Source organism: Metarhizium brunneum, chromosome 7, assembly GCF_013426205.1.
Source record: "Metarhizium brunneum chromosome 7, complete sequence".
In the NCBI taxonomy this organism is placed as follows: domain Eukaryota; kingdom Fungi; phylum Ascomycota; class Sordariomycetes; order Hypocreales; family Clavicipitaceae; genus Metarhizium; species Metarhizium brunneum.
The window spans coordinates 1,623,819-1,643,538 of NC_089428.1; the positions used below are offsets into that span (position 1 = coordinate 1,623,819).

Here is a 19,720-nt window from a genome sequence, read left to right on the forward strand (position 1 = left end):
CATTGATCGCTCCCGGGCTCAGTCGACAGACGTTGCGTGGTGCTGGTACAAGCCGGCGCTACTGACGATCCACCGCCATCGCCCCAAGTATCGTCTGGTCGCCACGGACCGTTGGCCCGCTGTTACCTTCTCCGACTTTTGACCCCTAGCTCCTGCGGAAGGCGGTGCGCCCATTGTCGTCGTTATCGAGATTGACGGATATTGTTTATTTCTAGGAGGTGAGCCAGGGCTGCTAACTTCCATCTCTTCTTCTTCTCCTTCTTCACTAGGAAGACCTCTCGACTCGAAGATGGAGTTAGCAGCATCAGAACTGGACTCGGCCGTGCCGCCGCTGCTTTACTACGCCTATCCCGGAGCTGTATTTTCGTTCTTTCTGGCGGCATCCCTTTATTCTGTGTGCACGCTGCACAATCTCAGGCATGAATGGCAACTGAAGGCGGAATCTTCAGGCCAGCAATATGTTGTTGGAGCCCTCTCAGTATTCAACTTGACCTATCTTGTGCAGCTTATCTGCCTAGTCGTCTTCAACAGCGCAGACGAGCAATGGCCACCAGCCGAGCACAGTGTTGTCGGGAACCTGTCTTGCTTACTGGTATTTGGTATCCAGATTTCCTGGCTATCCACTGCCACGGACCTCGTGTGGTATCCTTACCAAGGGGCTTGGATCATTGCATTGGCTTTTGAAACGACGCTTGGCGCTTTTGGTGCTGTTCAGTCGCATACGAGAACTTTGAGCCGCCATCATACCGTCGAGCTGGTATTGACAATCTTGCGATGCGCACTTCTTCTTGTTCTTGTCTTTTGGGCCTCTTTTTGGCGCTGTGTTCAGGCTGTTCATCATAGGTCAGATGAAGAACATCAGCCATTACTAACCGACGCTGCCAATGGGAGCGCGTCCGGCTATGGATCAACATCTGATACTGAAGCAGCGTCTGACGAGGAGGCAGAGTACAACTGGGAGCGGCGTGAGCGAGAGGCGAAAGAAATCATGGAGAAAAGATTGAAAGAAGGCGGCAACTGGTTTACATATGCCAAGGGATTCATGGTAAGTGAAAGTCTCTGCCTTTGCCACCCACCTACCCATTCTTACGCCTAGGCCTGGAACACGAAGTCTTCAGAAGTCTCCATACCTTTTTAAATGAACGCTTAGAGTTGCTAACTACTCGCAGGTTCTCTTCCCTTATGTGTGGCCTGTCGGGAATCGTGTCCTACAACTTCGAGCCGCGACAGTGGGGTTATGCCTTCTGGGGTCCAATGTCCTGCATTTGTTGATTCCGAGACAGACGGGTATCATCATGGACAGCTTAGCTGCCAACAAAGAGGACAGTTCCAATAACCCCTGGGTTGCAGTGGCAGTATTCGCTGGACTGAGACTCGCAGCCTCTGACTCGGGTATCGAGCTTTTGCGCCAATGGCTTTGGATCCCCGTTCAGTACTATTCTCGTGATGCCATGACCCGAGCAGCGTACTCTCATATGATCCATTTATCAGCAGATTTTCACGATTCGAAAAGTTCTTCCGATATGATGTTAGCCATACATGGAGGCCACGCCGTCTCTAATGCAATAGAGAGCGTATTGCTCCAGGCGCTTCCAATGTTCATCGATATGTGTGTCGCTTTGATCTACCTGTCCGTCACGTTCGGTCCATACGAAGGTTTCATAACCCTAGCCACCGGAACCATCTTTTTCATCATGGCTGGCAGATTAGTGGCCGAATCCAAGGCTGCAAGTCGGCACCGTGTGAATGCCCTATATCAGGAGCATTACGTTCGGCAATCAGGTTTGCAAGGTTGGCAGACAGTTAGCGCCTTTAATCAAATCGGCTTTGAAGATAATCGACACGCCAACGCTGTTACCAACAGGTGGCTTAGAGAGCAACAGTATATTCTGAGTTGGTATATTTCCATAGCTTTCCAGACGGTGGTTCTTACATGCGGTCTCCTGGCTAGTGCTTTTCTGGCAGTCTATCGAATCCAGAATGGAAAGGCATCCGCAGGTCAATTTGCAATGCTCTTGATGTACTGGTCACAACTGACATCACCGCTACAATTTTTCGCCAAACTTGGCAAGAGGATGAGTGACGACTTCATTGATGCAGAGAGACTTCTTGAAATCATGAAGACAAAATCTACAGTTGAAAATAAGAAAGGAGCAAGGCCATTGAAGTTTGTAGCAGGCAACGTTACATTCGATAATGTTACATTCAGCTATGATGGACAGAAAGGTGTTATTAAAGGAATTTCCTTCGAAGTTTCTGCAGGTGAGACTGTAGCGTTTGTTGGGGCAACCGGCGCTGGCAAATCTACCCTGCTGAAGCTCCTTGACCGATTTTACGATGTTACCGACGGAAGCATAAAAATTGATGGTCAGGACATCCGTGACGTGGATCTCTTTAGGTAAGAAATCATCAATCTGCTCATGTCAGACAACGGGATACTAATTCCACCGTCTGCTAGCCTTCGTGATCGAATTGGCATCGTTCCGCAAAACCCTATTTTATTTGACGATACCATAATGAACAACGTTCGATACGGAAGAATTACGGCTAGCGATGAAGAAGTATTTGACGCCTGCCGTGCAGCCTGTATACACGATAAGATCGTAGGCTTTACACAGGGTAAGAAGAGTCCTACTTTACCCTAGTGCTAATGGAATTTAACAGTAGTATAGGCTATGAAACACGGGTTGGTGAACGTGGTGTGTGAGTATTACATCTTCCACCAGTCCCCAGCACTGTGAAGCTAACAACCCCAGAAAACTATCAGGCGGAGAGCTTCAGCGAGTAGCTATAGCGAGAGCAATCTTGAGACGGCCAGATATTGTCTTATTAGACGAGGCAACTAGCGCTGTTGACACCGACACTGAGCAGCAAATTCAACTATCATTCAGACGCCTCTGCCAAGGTCGTACCACGTTTGTTGTGGCGTAGGTACTAGATACCAGATGTTTCAGATCCCCCTACTAACTATACTAGGCACCGGCTGTCAACCATCATGAATGCCGATCGTATTGTTGTTGTAGAAAACGGTGAGGTTGTTGAGCAAGGAAATCATAGCAAGCTGATAGTGGCCAATGGACGATACGCGGATTTGTGGTCAAAGCAAGTCTTTATACGACCACGAGACAACCCCGACCCTGTAGACTTGATTGATGATAGAACGGCAGTGGTTGACGACCTGGCATCAGAACAAACCGCAACCGAATTGGGACAATCTGAAGGAACAGACTCAGATAGTGAGATACTGACCGCCGATGAGAACCAACCTGAGCAGAATAGCTCGGCTCTTGGACAGCATCGGAAAGAGGTATAGTCATTCGATTTCCTTACTTCATAACTGATAGTAAATCTTCAGTTCTATAATAGGGATCCATGTTGAATCCCGTTGCTCCTGAATTTACTCCGAGACGTACTCCACGTTCTACCGATGACCATGAAATGAACGAAGAGCAAAGTATGTCGGGATGTTCGAAATTTGGTGGAGACATCCGCAAATTTGCCGAGTTGAGGGAGCGGCAATCAGAACTGCGGAAAGATTCATCGCAACTTCTAAGTACGGCTGTTGAAGATCGATTCAGAAGTACAGAGGATTCAGTAGGCGCTACCCAGAGCACTCTACAGGACACATCTCAGTTGGCGGTGGGCAAGAAGAAGCCCAGTGGTGACCAAAATCTTTCAGAGTCAGACGGCTACCCCGACGGTAAGACTTACTTTTCGATCGCGAAGAGCCTTCATGCTAATCGGACTACGTCAGGCTTTGAACAATAGAAAGTCTCATGGCCCTCGGAAACTGTGACCTGTTTAGAGCCACCCTTTCACCAGTTTCTGCAACCTTCCCATTATCAAAGATTTCAGGTAGCTAGTGGATCATCGAAAAACGTTGAAGAGCCTGAACCTCACTCCCGCTCGGGGTTTATTCCTAAACTATTTCCAATGGGTGATGTGAGTGCTTCGCGTAGATCCTGTCTTTCTCATCTAATTCTCTCGTTCCAGGTTGCACGGCGCGTCTCAATTTCAAAAATCAAGCTTAATCCGGCGTTTTCTTATATTCCAAAGCCGCTCCATGGTAGTCAATCGTCAATACAGCAAGCTCTTCCAGCTCGCATCTATCAGGAACAACAACGGAAACGAGGGCAGGCAGGGTCAAAGCTACCTGCGGCAGTCCATCCCAGCATTAGGCCCAGCAGTTCCTCCGATCTCTCAACTCCCTCTCCTTACATATAGAGATCCATCTTGGCATCTCATCGCAGAAAATGACAGCTATTATCACGCAAGTCCAGCAGCAGCCTGTTGCTGATATCAAATCGACAATAACCAGTGATTAAAACCACTGAGTCAACCCGCATGTATCCAAATATACGAATGAATGTTATTCCGTCATGGACAGCTACTTGGAGAGCATAGTTTTCCCCTGTTTTCGTTAAATCAGCAATATACCGCTGTTTGGCATGTAGCAGTAATTTGTTATGCTATAGGCTAGAGCTGAAGCATACAAACACTGATGAATTATTATTATTTTCACCGGCGCAGATTGATTGCCTATTGGCCTAGGCATATGAGGGTGGGTAAAAAGAGAAAGAAGCCCTACAGTTTTAGACGCATTCGTGGTCCAATCCGCAGGAAGAAGAGTTTCAAGAAGATAGAGAATCGTGGTAATGACTAATTCATATTTTACTACCACATATCGATTTGTCTCCCTAGGTATCTATGTGTCTTTATACAAGGATATACCTTGTGCTCTTGGAAATCCGTCCCCATAGCTCATCCCATCTCCCCAATGCTCATTAATTTACTGTCCAGCACCGCCCTGACCTGGGTTACCGCCTGGCGCACCTCCTGGCGCACCGCCACCGCCCATCATGTTTCGAGCCCTACAGACAAGTATGCATTAGTCAACTATTCAATCTTCGCACGGGAGTGTTGTGGATTGAGCTTGCTATCGAGAAGTTTTTGTTGCTTACATGTCAGCAATGTTTGGGTCAGACATGAGGCTGTTCAGGTCGGGCATGCCACCGCCGCTGCTAAACTGATTAGCCATCTCACGCAGGCGAGGGTTGCTCATGAGGTTACTCATGAGGTCTGGATTGCTCATGAGGTTTTGAGCCATGCTAGCGAACATGGGATTGCTCATAATGGAACCCAGATCAGGCATGCCGCCGGCACCACCAGCACCACCGGCGCCGCCACCGAACATTGATGCGAGATTGCTCAAGTCGGGCATGCCTCCGGCCCCGGCCCCGGCCCCGGCCCCGGGTGACGACCGTGGAAGGCTGACTTCCTCAGCTTGCATCTCTTCCACGCGACGCTTGGCAGTCTCGTAGCCCTTCTTCATGGCCTCGGAGCCGCCATTGCCCTCATACTCAATACCCTTGTTGTAGGCCTCCATAGCGCCCTTGGCATCTCCAAGGGCAAAGCGAGCGAGACCGAGACGAGACCAGGCCTTGGTGTAGGTAGGGTCAACAGCAACAGCGGCCTCGGCGTCGATGCGAGCAGAGGCATGGTCCTTGGCGGCAGAGTGCGCAGCAGCACGGTTGGACAAGAAAACGGCATTGGCAGGGTACAGCTTCAAGGCCTGGGTGTATAAATCGATGGCCGTGGGGTAGTCCTTCTGGGCCATGGCGGCATTGCCCTTGCTCTTGAGGCCCTCGGCCTCCTTCTTCTGCTCCTCGGCGGGCTCGGCGGCGGCGGCAGAAGCGCCCGCAGGACCGCCGGCCGCAGGCGCAGGCCCGGGTGCACCAGTGGAAGCCTTCAGCTTCTCGTAGACGGAGTAGATGGACAGCAAGCTCTGGGAGCCGACGGCGGCGCGGACGGCGTCCTTGTCGGCGGGGTCAACCTTGAACGACTCGGCGATGCAGTTTACCGCGACCTCGACCTCGTCCTTGTCGTCGGCGGTGAGGGTGCCGTCCGTGGTCGAAGTGCTCAGGAAGTCGCAGATGGCGAGCGCAAGGCGCTGCTTGGAGGTATGCTGAGAAGCCTGCACCACACACCCCGCCCTGTTAGCCATATTAAAAAAAAAAAAAGAATGCTGTGCTCAGAGTGGCCTCGCAGTTGATGCTGCTTGGGGGAATGTGTCTGCGTCTGCGGTCGATCGGATCCCCCGCGACGCAATCGTACGTACCATTGGCACTGAGGAATCGGACTTGCGTGACAAGCAAGCTGGGGACAGGAAATCGACGATTCAAAGATGCTAATTACTTCTATATCGGAGGATGGGAAAAAAGAAAGGGCGGGCAAAAGCTCTCTTGGAGGTTGATGGTTGGGCCGCGTGGGCGATTTTGCCCCGCGGCACTGACATTGTCACATTCTGTGGCTTCAGTCTAGGCGGAGTACTTGCACCTGGCCTGGGCGCCGGGTCCATCAATCCTATTGACATCATGCGCTCGTGGAACCTTCCAAAGGTCTGCGTCAGGCACTGGGGCCTTGCGTGGCAGCCGGCTTATGGACCGAGTGCGGGGCTATGAACGTTAGTGTTGGACATTGAGTGTTAATAGTATTGTGTAAAATGTCTGTCCGTCTTGTTACAACATTAAAGTTAAGCACCCTGCAATGTGCATGTGGAATAAACTTTCTTCAGTCATCACACATCATGCCGCCACCGACAAGCGACTATGCCTCTAACCGCCCCAAGAAATAACAGCCGTGAAGAAGGAGGGAGATGCACTGCCAACCATGTGTGCTACTATTCATTGCCGTCTAATCAATACCAACAAACTCCTGCCTGATGAACTATATGTACCATCCCCAGTCTAGGGGAAGAAACCCTAGATATCTGTAGAACGCAATCTTGAAGAATATCGAACGACCGACCCGGTCTACTTCTCCCCACGCTTTCTGTCAACATTCTTGACTCGTCGGTTACTCATTGCCGCCACTCGCCTCGATTTGGCATAAACCCGGACCACGTCCTTCAGCACCACGAACAGACATCCGCCAACTAAGCTTCGTCCCCATTGTTGCTGGAGCAAGCCCGGCCGACCGCTGACGCCGGCATATAGTGCCCAAGGATTTCGCGACCCTGACGTCCATGTCTTGGGCAATGCAAGCCGCAGTGCTTCCCCCACGGCAAAGGAAACACCAGGAAGAATGAGAGCTCCAACCACAGCATTTGATATGCTCGACAACAGGGCCCCCAAGCCCATCCTGCGGGCTGGGGGAGCCTGCGGAGCTTCGTGTTGAGCCTGGACCTGGCCCTCGGCAGCATTTCCAGCCTCGTTTCCTTGGGCGTCTTCACCACCTTCTGGTGCTTGAGCGGGTTCCGCGCCGTCTGCCCGGTTTGCAGGTTCATGGGCTTGACCTCCTTGCTGCCCGGCGGCATTGTTCTCGTTTGGCTCTCTGTGGACCCCGTTTCTGTTAGGAATCGCCGCCTCCTGGTCCTCTCTGATCTCCTCGACCTCCTCTATACGAAGTTCAATCATAATCTCAGCATCCGCACCTGGATTGTCACCGGCATCTATCTCCCCATGCATGAACTCAATGCGGTCGATGCCGTTTACCTGTGGGTCATCCTCTTCATCGTCTGGATCGAGAGCATCAAGAATGCCCTGTAACAGGCCGACAACGCCGCCATCTCCATTGCGCTGTGCTTGTCGGCGTTGATTGGCGCCTTGTTGCCCCTCGATTTGTTCAATAGGTGGCAGCCCCATAATCTGTCTATTCAACTTGATCTCGTAGGGCAGCACAAACTCTCTCCATAAATTGTAGTAAATGGAGCGTACGTAGGGGAATAGAGTCATTGCAAGTCGCGGGGATGGGGGCCAAGTGAGGAACGCATCGTCGTGTATGATTTGATACATGCCGTACTAAAATCCATCATGTTAGCAATATCGCATCCTCTGGTACAGACGGAGCAGGGCAAAGGGTCCTCGTACCAAGGAAGCTGAAGGCAGGAATATCTTGTTGCTCAGGTTGGGTAGCAGCTGGCTGAACAGCAGTGTCGGCGCAATATTCATCATGACCAGCGCGCTCCATATACGTTCTCGCACAAATCGCATGCCCCCCGCGTTCTTTGCGTCGATGACCATCTTAGGACCGAGCAGAAACCGCATCATGGTGTCTTTCCCAGCAAACGACCAGAGGGCCAAGGCGCCATACATCTGTAAGCTGAACTGTACGCCCATAGAAACTCCCGTGAAGAGGATAAACGGGCTGGCCCTTGTAAATCGACTGCTAATCGCATCGTTCAGTGCGACAACCAAGTCCCACGGCCCTTCCATCTCTATCGTGGATTTGCATACAGGACACTGCAGCGGCTTGTTGTTACGCTCACAGTCCGTGACCCATGACAGCATGCAGTCTTGATGTGCCTCGAGAGTACAGGGACAAGGATCGACCCATGAGCCTGGGGGGTCAGATGGATCCTCGTCTGTCAAGCAAATGAAGCATCGTCGTGGTGCATCGGGATGTCTTTCGGCTTTAACAACTTCTAGCGTCTCGGGCGGTGACGTCGTCCCCTTGTCGGTTGATGCCATTTTGGACCAGCGGTGCTACGCTCTGGGAAGCGAAGCCGCAAGATTTGCTTTCAGAGCCAGGTTGGAGCCGTTCGTCAAGTGTTCATAGTTGGCGAGAAGTGTGTAGCCGTTTCTTGGTCGAACCGTAGCCAACTTGCATCAGCGAGAGTTTTCGCCGGAATGTGAAAGTAATCGCGGACAAATGAAATGCCGAAAAATATCGCGTACGAGCCTGTTACTGCCCTTCTGCCTGTAACACCAGTGCGGATGTATGTCGGGTTTGCAAGTTGGACCGAGTGATGGTTTGGACTCCGAGGCTGTTTGCTTGTGCTGATGTCACGCCTCTCAACAAACGGTAGGGACAGCAGTGAGCCAATCATGGACCTGCAGCCTCAAACCCACTCAACTTGTGATACCGAGCCCCACCGCCGACTATTAACCCGCAAGCCGTCTTCGGACAAAGACGAGTCCAAGCCGTTTTGTCCTTTTGGATGATCTTGAATCGTCCTCTTTGTTGCCAGATTCAACACCTATCAAGTGTAAGCAAATGCACGTATATGAGGACTCGTCACAATCCATGATCTCAATCAAAGACGCTCAAAGGACTGAGAAACCCGTTGGCCTACTGGGAACAGGGTAGGTAAAGAATCCCCCGTTGAATGTCTCCAAGTCTCAATACAATGCAGATATATATATCCCGGTATTGGAATACAATGTGGCACACACACACACACACACACACACACCGTCTGTTTTGGGAAAGGAGGTAAAACAATAGATCTTGAGAAAATCTACCTGGGGTGGCTTGGTTGCTGTCATCGTCCAAGCAGAACGCGTGGTAGCCGTCATTCCCAACCTCGCCACCTTCATGAGCAAGATGAATCGTAAGCTCGTCACACGCCGCAACCAATCGGCTGGATGCCAGTGTGCTGCAGCTAACGTCAACTATGACACCCTGGTATAAAAGTAGTAACGCATTTCGAATTTCCAGAACCACCGCACCACACTGTCCCTTGGTTCGTGCGTCAAAATGAGCAAGTTTATGGCTGCAACCTTTTGGGCTCTGGTGCATAGAACCAAGCACAAGGAAGTGCCCACTAATGGCATACATGTATGTAGACACAATATATATACCTTGCCAATGCTCTCTGGAATGTCCTGAGTTGGCATGCTGTTTTTGTTGGCGAGACTCGCACACTCTATCCAAAATGTCGCTACACGGCGTGGTGCAGAAGCTACTCTTGGGACTTGAGTTCTGTCTCTCGGTCACTGCAGTGGTCTGTTTTGTCCGGGAACTCCCTGAGCATGCAAATGATGAGAAGATGCTTGGACATTTCGGTTGCAATGTGGACTTGCGTACAGGTCTATGCTTTGCATCGAACCCAGAAGCCATCGAAACGGTCACCAAGATGAACTCAAGGTATGTCAGGAGAAGAAAGCAAAATAATTGAGCAGAACTAACAACTCCGAACAGGGCTCGGGAGTCCAACTTTGGATTAGCAATCCTCTCCTTGGTAGTTGTACTTGTTCGATTCGTGTCTTGGCGGCTGAATTACAGCCCTCGATATGCCAACTTGGTATACGACTTGCTGTTGTCGGGGCTGTGGTGTTTCAACTTGGTCCGGCAGTTCACCTCGACAGAGCTGGCAGGCTGCCGATATGAGCACGTCGGACAAATAGCTGAGCTAGGCATATGCAGACTAAACGTTACCTGCGTAAGAATGGCCACGGTCGCCATAGTGCTGTACAGCGGGCGAGTGCTGGTAGATGTCAAGTCCATAATGGAAAGCGACCATAGCATTTTGTTGCATGAAAAGAGGTGGGCGCAGGTCGAAAGTGGCGATGGTTATGAAGATGAGCTTCAGAAAGCACAGGCAGGGTCTTTCAGTCCCGTCCTGGCTTTTTTCCCTGACACACATCGCGAAATTTGACCGACGTCCAGCGCATGAAGACGTACATAGCAGAGGGACTTCGTAATGGTACATGGGGGCACTATTACCCAGCGAGGGAGTTATTTGTCTTCTGGCAAAACCTCACGAATACATTCGCGGCACAGAAGCTCAAAATATCAAACCAAGTGATCAATTTGATGTCAAAGCCTATCGAACCAACCCCGTGCCATCAACCACCTCATCATAGGAAACCCAAAATAAAGAGCGGCTTGCGTCCCACCCCCCTCTCAGACGCACAAAACAACTCGAGGCGCTCCAGCTAGACTCTGCTATTCTACTTCACACTTCCTTCATCATCGACTCATAACCCGGTAAAGCAGGCGTGATTGAGGAGGATGAATCCATTATTTGTGCTACAAAACACAGACTTGTGTTAGTCATGCAGAGTTGCTGGACTTGGACAGGCTTGGGCTCGACTTACAGGGCAGTTGGCGCAAGTGCAGTTGGAACCGCAGTTGCATGAGCCAGAGGTAGAGCATCCGCAATCGCCAGCCATGATGACGTGAATGGTTTGAAGTCTTTTTGGGTAGGGGGTGTAAAAGTGCTTGTTTTCTCTGAAGACTGTGTGTTGACAGAAGTTGAGGGGACAGCTGGGCGAACAGTTTCGATGGGGAGGATCAAGGTCCCTTTTAAATCTGTTTCGACAACCGCTAAAGGGTGGCCAAGATCCCCGGCGTCAGCTCCTTCCCCCACTTTCAACCGCCACAACCAGAACAACCCCTCTTTACCACCATCTAGTTTGTACGGCGATAAAGTTCACCAGGCGTGCGCCGGTGCTAATTGAGTAGAGCAGGTGGCGAATGACGTTGTGGGAGAGTCTGATCTGCTGTGCTATCATCGATCACCCCCCATGACAAGGATCTCGGTAGTTGAAAACAGCACTGATTCGTGCTCCGGACATCGCTCTATCACGCCGAACAGCGACCACCGTGCCCCTCTACTGCATTTCAAGCCGGGGATTTGGTGGGCTGCCACGATGCTGCCACGGTGCAGCACTGCAGGACTGTCGAAGAGTCTGGTGGAAGGGTGAAATGGAACCTCACCCGACGTTTTTGGTAGGTGGCAGCATCCAGAGATCGGGAAACTTTGCTGCGTCGCAACTTTCGATGCATGGACTAGTCATGGGTCTAGCATGTCAGCCCTGGAAGGAGGACCAATGACCATGTAATGGAACTGCTACTTCCGGACTGAACACATCATCGACGCTTGCTGCATGTCACCCACAAGACTGCGAGGGAGCAATGACATGGCTTGTCAGTTGAACTCCTTGCCGCGATAGCCAGGGTCGGCGTTGATACCGGATCACTTGATCAGAGGGGTGTTTCACCGATCTGTATGGTCCTTGTCGCCGCTTCGTTCAAAAGAAAGCGGCCATTCATTGTTCCCATTGTTCGCACAGGAGAAGCCACTCGTCAACAAAGTTCTCCGAGACACAGTTTTACAATTGCATGGAATGCTGTTGTTGCGGCTGTATGCAGAATCTTGGCAAAGTCTGACGAGGCCAATGCGCATCAAAGGTCAATGCCAGGCACAGCATGACGAGCCTACAGCAAGTCGGTTTGTGTTGCCGCTATCAACCAGACCCCACCCCGCATCTGGGATCTGGGACTTTCAGAAGTTATGTCCGGTACTCATCGGATCAGACCTGACTCTCCAGAGTAAGAGCGACGCTTGGCACCTATCAATTGATCCCTCCCTGCAAGCGGCATTGTACTGACGTTGTCGGCGTCGGCACGAATATCCCTCAGCACCATTCGATCAGGTGTTGTGGTCATATGTCTTCTCAAATCGTCTAGTGACGCAGGACAACACATACGGTGACATACCCGATGGGCCGATTCTGCTGGGCACGCAGCCTAGTCGAGGAACGGCACGACTCAGTCAATACTTTGAGATCAAAATCCGCACGAACCACATACACCAGATAGCTTGAATGATCTCTACATCATCTGAATTTTTCTTTTGCACAGCCAGTAGGGAAACACGAAACTACAGAATATTACGGAGTAGTCCGTATGGTATTTCAATTCTGGGTACCACCATTTCGATACTGCCTAATTTCTGCGTTCAAAGACATCGCCAATCTAAAGCCCTGGCAGTCTTTGACGATGATTCCTCTCATGCCACCAATTATCAGGCTTGTTCCCATCATTTCAGCGTAACTTATCACGGATCATCGCCTGCTTAACTTCTCCTGATCTAGACCGACACCCGCCACATGCGGTGGCTGCCAGCCACTGTCGGATTTGCCCAAAATCAGTTATCCAATGAGACGGAGGTTAAAACCCGTCACCCTGGCAAGCAGATGACCCCGGAAAACCTTGTCTCCTGTTCCGAGCCTCGATGTTTGTTCGTGCCTCGTTCTTGCTGCATCTGTTTTCTTCGGTAATACCCAGCTCAACGCCGAAAGCTGATCTGATGATTGGTCGGGGAAGCTGGCCGCCTATTGTGTACGACACCTCGGCATAGGCGAAGCTCAGAGCCTCTTGAAGGAACAAGTTGACATCAAACTGAATTCCATACCTCAAGGCTGGATTCTCCGGTTTGGGGATGACGTGGTGCCAGGTGCGAATATACATGGACGTTACCCATATAAATGTGCGCGTCACGGTGCCGTATGACCCCAGTGCCAGCCAGTCAAGGTAGGTTGTGAGCTCTCTGCAAAGGATTTCTGGAATGCGTAAAACTCTCACCAGACCGACAACCTGACAATGAAGGCGCGGCGAGCTCTTGATTTGCTGCCGTGATAGCTGGAAGAGCGTGGGGGCAGGGTAGCTTATCACGTCTTGTCTTGCCAAAGCATACCAGATGCCGTCCTGATTTCCACGGTGGAAGTAGAGGCCCCAGTTGAACTCTTCCTGGGCTAGGTCCTGAGCGCAGTGGATTTCGTATGTGGCTATGTCAAGTCCGCGAGACGATTTGGGGTGGAAGTTGTGCCTCGATGATGCATCGGCGTCTTCGATGTGGTACGGGAGAGAAATGGTTACGTAGAGAGAACCCGGCTCCAGGTCCCTGATCGGAGAAGCCATGATGGCGGCGCGTATTCTGCTGGGGGGATGGCCGCGCAGTATGAGTTTTGCTGAATGACTAGAATTGAGAAAGAATGTAAGACGGAGCGGCGAGGACCAGTCAACGATGTCGGGTAACACAAGCTGATTGCTTCCTTTGAATATGCGCAGGTTTTGTTGTATTGAACCAAGATGGCCGTTACAACAAACACATATACAACAGACGCACTAGTTGACCTGTACACATTCATTCACAGGGACGTCTGGATTCACAGTCACTTGGGCTGCCTGCGCCATTTCTTCAAAACAATGGGATTGAGCAGAGTACTCAAGCACCTAAATCTTGACCAGACTCTATCAACGAAAACACGGACAGCCGGCAACTGCTGGCATACGAGTGGCACTGAACCTGCACAGCTGGCAGGGTGTTTTGCTTGCCTGGTACATAGGTACGTGACCGATTGCAGCAAAACTCCGCAACAACAACATCAATTGAAATGAGGGTGGGACATATGCGCCGAGAGGAGACAGAGCCCGAGGCCACAAGATGAAACCTGGTATCTACATGTAAGCCTTCACGGCTCTTCTTATAGGTGCGCATCTTGACACCCGGGCCGACCGACGCCTTCTTCCTCGGCGATGGGCTCAAATGGGCTCGTTTCAAAAATAGCGCCAAGAATGAAGGTGGGTTGGCTGTTCAGAGTAGATAATAATCCCTTGTGTCTAGATGTCTGACCGCAGGAGTGCAGAGTATTGTCCGTGATCGTTGATGCACATGTGCACATGTGGCGGCATCAAATGTTGGGGCTCCTGGGGCTCCAGATAACGACCAGGGCCTGGCACCTTGAGCTCCATGTCCTCGCCCCGGGTGCCAGCGTTGGCTGTTTGCGCGCCTATCAGGAGGCCCGGAGGACTGGAGAGCTTTAAAGATGAACGAACACATGCAGGGGAGCTCCACAATCCCCCGGTGCCATCTGTCAAATTCTGCAAGCTGAACAGCTATCGACTGCTCTGTAGTCGACCCCAGTTTTGTTCAATGTTCAATGTTCCCTTTCGCGGCGACCGGACCCATGTGGACAAAAATGAGGTCATTGGACACTGGTCGCATAAATAAGAGGTGGCGGCTTGCGACCCTCACTCGCTGTGCCATTCCCATTGCTAGCAACACCCTCCGAGGCCTAATTGGAAACGGCTGATCTCGTTCAGGACCATCTCGCATATCGCATGCGCTTCCCTGGCCCTTGCGTTGCCTGCATTGCATTTCTCTTCACCTGACCTGGAACCAGTTGACATCGCCAACCAGACAACCAACAGAGCTAGATCCGGGTTTTGAGGAGGGGCAGCTCTCGTGCCACCTGCGGGGTTGAAACAGCACGAACATTGAAGGTGACAACGTTCAAAATTCACCATTTGGCCCATCCAAAGCTCAACATTGCACAGACAAACGCGCTTAGATGTGGAAACCCTCGTCGTCGCTCCATCGTCCTGAATTCTGATAGCTGTCATCATGGCCGGATCCGTGCCCGTTGCCGGCTCCCTTGCCGACATCTATCCGACTGCTGCTTTGGCTACAGAAGCACCGAGATGGAACGACTTGCTCTCCTCGTTTGAGAAAGCCTACGGCCACAAACCTAGTTTTGTTGCGCGTTCTCCAGGAAGAGTAAACATCCTCGGCGAGCACATCGATTATTCGCTATACTCAGTCTTGCCCATGGCCATCACAGCGGATGCCATCATGGCCGTATCGTCAGCTCCCCTTGCAGAGGGGGCCTCTACACTGAAAGTGAGGATTGGGAACGTGGAAGAGTCCAAGTTTGCCGCAAGCGAGTTTGACGTGCCTGTCGATGCCGACGTCGACATTGATGCCTCAAAGTTTGAGTGGACCAATTACTTCAAGAGTGGACTTCGTGGTGCCATGAAGCTGCTTCGGAAAAAGCGTGGTCAAGATTTCAAGGGCGTCAACATGGAAATCATGGTCGATGGCACAGTCCCTGTTGGTGGAGGGCTGAGTTCTAGCGCCGCGATTGTTACTGCCAGTGCTCTCGCCGTCATGAAAGCCAACGGCGTGGATGCGGTGGACAAGACAGAACTGACGGAGCTGGCTATTGTAAGCGAGCGAGCTGTCGGCGTCAACTCTGGCGGGTAAGCAGTTGCATTTTCTGAAACGACTTCAAGCAGTGGGAAAAGGGAGAGGCTGACCTTCACGTTCCGTAGCATGGACCAAGCGGCATCCGTGTTTTCAGAGCCAGGTTCTGCTCTGTTCGTATCATTCAGCCCCCGGCTCGAGGCTCGTCCGGTCAAAATCCCCCCAACTCGGCCAGAGCTATGCTTCCTTATTGCACAGAGCTTTGTCACTGCAAACAAACATGTCACTGGCCCTATTCACTACAATCTCCGTGTCGTTGAGGTGAGTTTTGCGGCGGCATACTTGAACGCCGTTCTCAACCCGTCGGGGACGCGCCTACCCGTTGATGCTGGGCCGTTGGGCATCAGTCTTCAGGGGTTTCATGACACGTACTTTTACCACGCCAACGCATCGGACTACTCAGCCGCGAAGAGCCTGACAAAAGAAGGAGAATTAGAGAAGCTCATTGCCGTCACGAAGGAGACCCTCACTCAAGAGGAGGGATACACCCGAGAGGAGATCGCCAAAGTTCTCAGCGTGACCGTGCAAGAACTCGAAAACCAGTTCACGGCCAAAATTCCCATCAGAGCAGAGAGATTCATGCTGCGACAGCGGGCTCTTCACGTCTTTACCGAAGCACTGCGCGTTCTGAAATTTCTCACCCTTTTAGAGCGCCCTGTGCACACCGGGGCATCGGATACAACGCGCTTCAACAAGGAGTTGGGAAGCATTATGAATGAAACCCAGGACTCTTGCCGTATCCTCTATGAAAACAGTTGCCCGGAAAACGACAAAATCTGCCAGATTGCCTTGGAAGCTGGGTCCTATGGAAGTCGTCAAACTGGGGCTGGTTGGGGTGGGTGCAGCGTCCATTTGATTTCAGTGGACAAGGTGGAACAGGTGAAAGAAGCCCTGGAGCGTGAATACTATTCCAAAATGAAGCTCACAGAGGACCAAAAGGCCCAGGCAATGGTCGTAAGTAAGCCAGCAGGAGGCAGTGCGTTGTACATAGTCAGTGATGATGCGATAAGCTGAACTCTCCAGTCCGTGAGAAAGCCTATCAGGCACTATACTTTGGCAGCCTCTGGAGACAACCAATTACGCCATTACTCCCAATTCGAAAGCTGAAAATCTGCTTCAAGCCCCTTGAATGAGTCGTCAAGGCCAACGTGATTCTCAGCATGACGCTAACTGGTTCCATCACAAGCCTGGGAGTGAGTATGAATAAGGAAAACTCCCTGATATTTGCGATATCGGATGAGGTGTAATCTATGACAGAGGCAACGGCATGCAATTTTAATGATTGTAGCCTCTTTGCACAATAATTTGTCTTTGTTTCAGCCACAGCCTCGTAATTCAACCTCGAAGCCAGGGCACCGACGCCAACTGCAAAACCGTATTCTAGTTTTACGATGAGCCCTACTGTCTTTTCACGGCGTTGGACTGCCTAAAAGTTGGGCGCTACGTTCCATGTTACGCCTCCTTCTTGGAAGCGAGGATGGTGCGGTTACGGGAGGCGCCAGGCCGGAATGGACTGCGGAGATGCCCCATGACTCCCCATACAGTTATCCTACGGCAATCCATGTGGTCGAACGTAGACTACAGGAGAGGCGTTTACCTTTCTTCCCACAGTCAATTCGGCTGGCCCCTGAAACGATGCAACGAGTCCTTTGGATGAAGCTTGAAAGAGGGGGAAGAGAAGGCTGTGCGAGTAGCAAGAGAGCAGGTAACATGGCTCGAGCAGGTAGTATCAAAGTCAAATCTAGGTTCTCGAGCGTCCCACCTATGACGGCGGCATTTGCCGATGAAGCGCTCCCATTCTTACAAGATATCTCTCTCGACGGAGAGTGTGAGCGAAGAGATGAGGTGACGCCGGCGGTCTATCACAACCGGCCGACGTGCAAAGCGCAAGGTGCAAGGTCGCGGAAACGCGTGTACAGGATACTACACACCATTGCCTTGATTCTTTGATATTTGCCATGAAAATGTAGCAGACTTGTTGGCCAATGTCTCACCATTCCGGCACGGCATTGTCCGTGCTTCCCACAGATTGACCGGAGACACCGGCCGAAGCAAGTGGGTCCCGGAAGGCGCTCTCCGCGCCGGCCACCCCTTTTTGCCCTCGGCCTCGCGTTGTTATCCAGACACGAGGCACAGACCAGTGGAAGAACCCGACTGTGCGTTCAATGTTTCCGCGTCCTACAGCAACATGTCTTGTGCGCCATGTCGTGTCGCTAGGGGGCGTGTCGTACCACGCCGTCGCACTTGCAGTCAGTGCACTTCGTATGTATGGCGAGATAAATGCGGCTGGTGACAAGTCCATACATGGTAGTTTTAACGACTCTGCCAAAATTGGAGGCCTCTTACAAGAGAAGCTCTTATTTTGGGAGATGTTCTGTTTTTCCTTGCAACACAAGCATACATTCATACATCGCTGTACGTGGTAGTATGGCGCGTGATGGCGAGGTACCTCAATCTGGTTAATCAACGTTCTGCCCCTCTTCCCCCCTTTTTACTGTTGTAATATTACACGTAAATCAGGCATTGTACGAAAAGAACGTACATGCCTGCTTTGCTTAGGACGCCATTGAGTAACGTTCTAGAAGCGAGTTTGCTCTCTCACGGTACAGCACCAACAACCAACACACAATAATGACGGCTCTTCCTCTTTTCTTGTCCTGTTTTGAAGATTGCCAGTCGGAGAATATAGTTATGCAGTTGGGTCAACATGTCGGCAATGACAAGCAGGCGAAGCTACGCACGCAGCATTGGGGGGGAAGGGAGAGGGGGGATGCTACACAAGCTGCATACGACGTCGATAAGGCTGGATTAGACTTTTTGCTAATGGAGCAGATATACACAGGCACTGGGCTGAAAAAGTCACGACATGGAAAAGCATGGCCACAGGCCCAGACAAGCTCCCCCAGACCAGCAGTTTGAACGGTGAAAGGGAGGGAGGGGGTTTCTTCTTTGCCCACTCCCGCGTTACCAAACGGAGGACGCCCGATGAATATTGCAAGTCTCCTTCTTCAGTCGAGCCCTTCCCGCGCCGTCCACGTATGTATACATACGTGAGCGTAGATGGCGGCCTCGGCAGTTTACGGATGCTGATCTGCGCCGTATGCATGTGCTCCGTACGGAGCGCAAGCTCCCTATTTTGTCCCCCTTCTCGATCTAGCCTCTTTGGATAGTATAACAGGTCAGACGATGAGGATAATTGCGGGTTAAATAACGCCAATGATTGCCCAGAGGTTCGTGGGGGCGGCAAGACAAATACAAAAGCAGCCAGTCAGTGACAGAGGCAGACGGGGGAGAAGATGAAAAGAATAGTAGTACTGAGCCTGGGGAATGTATTGGGGGCCAGCCGATGGCTTGGCTCGCTGTCCCCTCCCGCTGTCTCAAGTTATGGGGGTAAATTTTGGCCTTTTTGTTTTGGTCCTGTATGATTCTAGATTATATCGTGATTTCTCACCCATGACTGCTGACGGCCATCCATACTGGGGACACGCGCCATCTACCGCTGCTGCCGGAGGCGTGTTCAGGAAGACAGAGAGACTTTGGAGAGTAATTGTATGTACGTACTTGTATGTATTAGTGGTGCAGTCTGGTGATTGTCCGTTGCCTGCCTAGAGGATGCTCAATTGCCCCGGATTTGCATTCTCTGCCAAAACGAATTAGACTATGGAATGTCCCGCGACCTGTCGCCCCCCTATCTCGCCTTTCGGTGACCCAATCTTGTTTAATCCCCCCGTATGCCTGCTGCGGGTTGGCAGGGTCCCGCAGGTCATCGGCACGGCTGAGGTGGCGGCTTCAACTTCCCAATCAGACGGATGGCGATCCCCTGATGTATGCCCACTTCCCGACAACGGACCGTCAGCCGCAAAGGGCCAACTGTGGTTTCGGTGCCTGCGTGCATGTACAATGCACAATGGAGAAGCAAGCTCCATGTCTCCTTCTGCGCAGGGGGCGCCGGGGCCTTGCCACCGGGAGGGAACTGCGCAGTTTGTTTGCCTCTGGTGCTAACGCAGACCATGCCGCTCTGTCTTGCGTGGCATGTGCACCAGTTGACGTCTCGGATTGTCCATGTCTCGCCCAAAAAAAGCTTGTCTTATTGCCAAGCTGACGGATCAGGGCTGAGCCACGGCAAACACGGGGCCCAATTGCAGAATCCGGCATGCAGAACAAGGA

At 51.6% G+C, this 19,720-nt stretch overlaps 6 protein-coding genes across 6 annotated transcripts; 3 read left to right on the forward strand and 3 right to left on the reverse strand.

The window, feature by feature from the left end:
* Positions 1-289: 289 nt before the first annotated feature.
* hmt1 (Heavy metal tolerance protein) lies at positions 290-3,768 on the forward strand (the record flags this gene model as incomplete). The annotated part of the gene is made up of 8 exons (XM_014688328.1): positions 290-1,045; positions 1,170-2,398; positions 2,459-2,619; positions 2,673-2,703; positions 2,757-2,927; positions 2,977-3,307; positions 3,367-3,700; positions 3,755-3,768. The coding sequence occupies 8 exons, from the start codon at positions 290-292 to the stop codon at positions 3,766-3,768; spliced, it is 3,027 nt and encodes a 1,008-aa protein (XP_014543814.1).
* Positions 3,769-4,789: 1,021 nt separating this feature from the next.
* On the reverse strand, positions 4,790-6,004 carry G6M90_00g110460 (uncharacterized protein; the record flags this gene model as incomplete). The annotated part of the gene is made up of 2 exons (XM_014688327.1): positions 4,790-4,871; positions 4,962-6,004. The coding sequence occupies 2 exons, from the start codon at positions 6,002-6,004 to the stop codon at positions 4,790-4,792; spliced, it is 1,125 nt and encodes a 374-aa protein (XP_014543813.1).
* Positions 6,005-6,812: 808 nt separating this feature from the next.
* Positions 6,813-8,468, reverse strand: G6M90_00g110470 (uncharacterized protein; the record flags this gene model as incomplete). The annotated part of the gene is made up of 2 exons (XM_014688326.1): positions 6,813-7,799; positions 7,869-8,468. The coding sequence occupies 2 exons, from the start codon at positions 8,466-8,468 to the stop codon at positions 6,813-6,815; spliced, it is 1,587 nt and encodes a 528-aa protein (XP_014543812.1).
* Positions 8,469-9,655: 1,187 nt separating this feature from the next.
* Positions 9,656-10,378, forward strand: G6M90_00g110480 (uncharacterized protein; the record flags this gene model as incomplete). Its single annotated transcript, XM_014688325.1, has 2 exons — positions 9,656-9,867; positions 9,922-10,378. The coding sequence occupies 2 exons, from the start codon at positions 9,656-9,658 to the stop codon at positions 10,376-10,378; spliced, it is 669 nt and encodes a 222-aa protein (XP_014543811.1).
* Positions 10,379-12,678: 2,300 nt separating this feature from the next.
* G6M90_00g110490 (uncharacterized protein) lies at positions 12,679-13,428 on the reverse strand (the record flags this gene model as incomplete). The annotated part of the gene is made up of 1 exon (XM_014688324.1): positions 12,679-13,428. The coding sequence occupies one exon, from the start codon at positions 13,426-13,428 to the stop codon at positions 12,679-12,681; it is 750 nt and encodes a 249-aa protein (XP_014543810.1).
* A 1,486-nt stretch (positions 13,429-14,914) lies between these two features.
* gal1 (Galactokinase) lies at positions 14,915-16,686 on the forward strand (the record flags this gene model as incomplete). The annotated part of the gene is made up of 3 exons (XM_066131810.1): positions 14,915-15,549; positions 15,622-16,511; positions 16,577-16,686. The coding sequence occupies 3 exons, from the start codon at positions 14,915-14,917 to the stop codon at positions 16,684-16,686; spliced, it is 1,635 nt and encodes a 544-aa protein (XP_065987977.1).
* Positions 16,687-19,720: the final 3,034 nt, after the last annotated feature.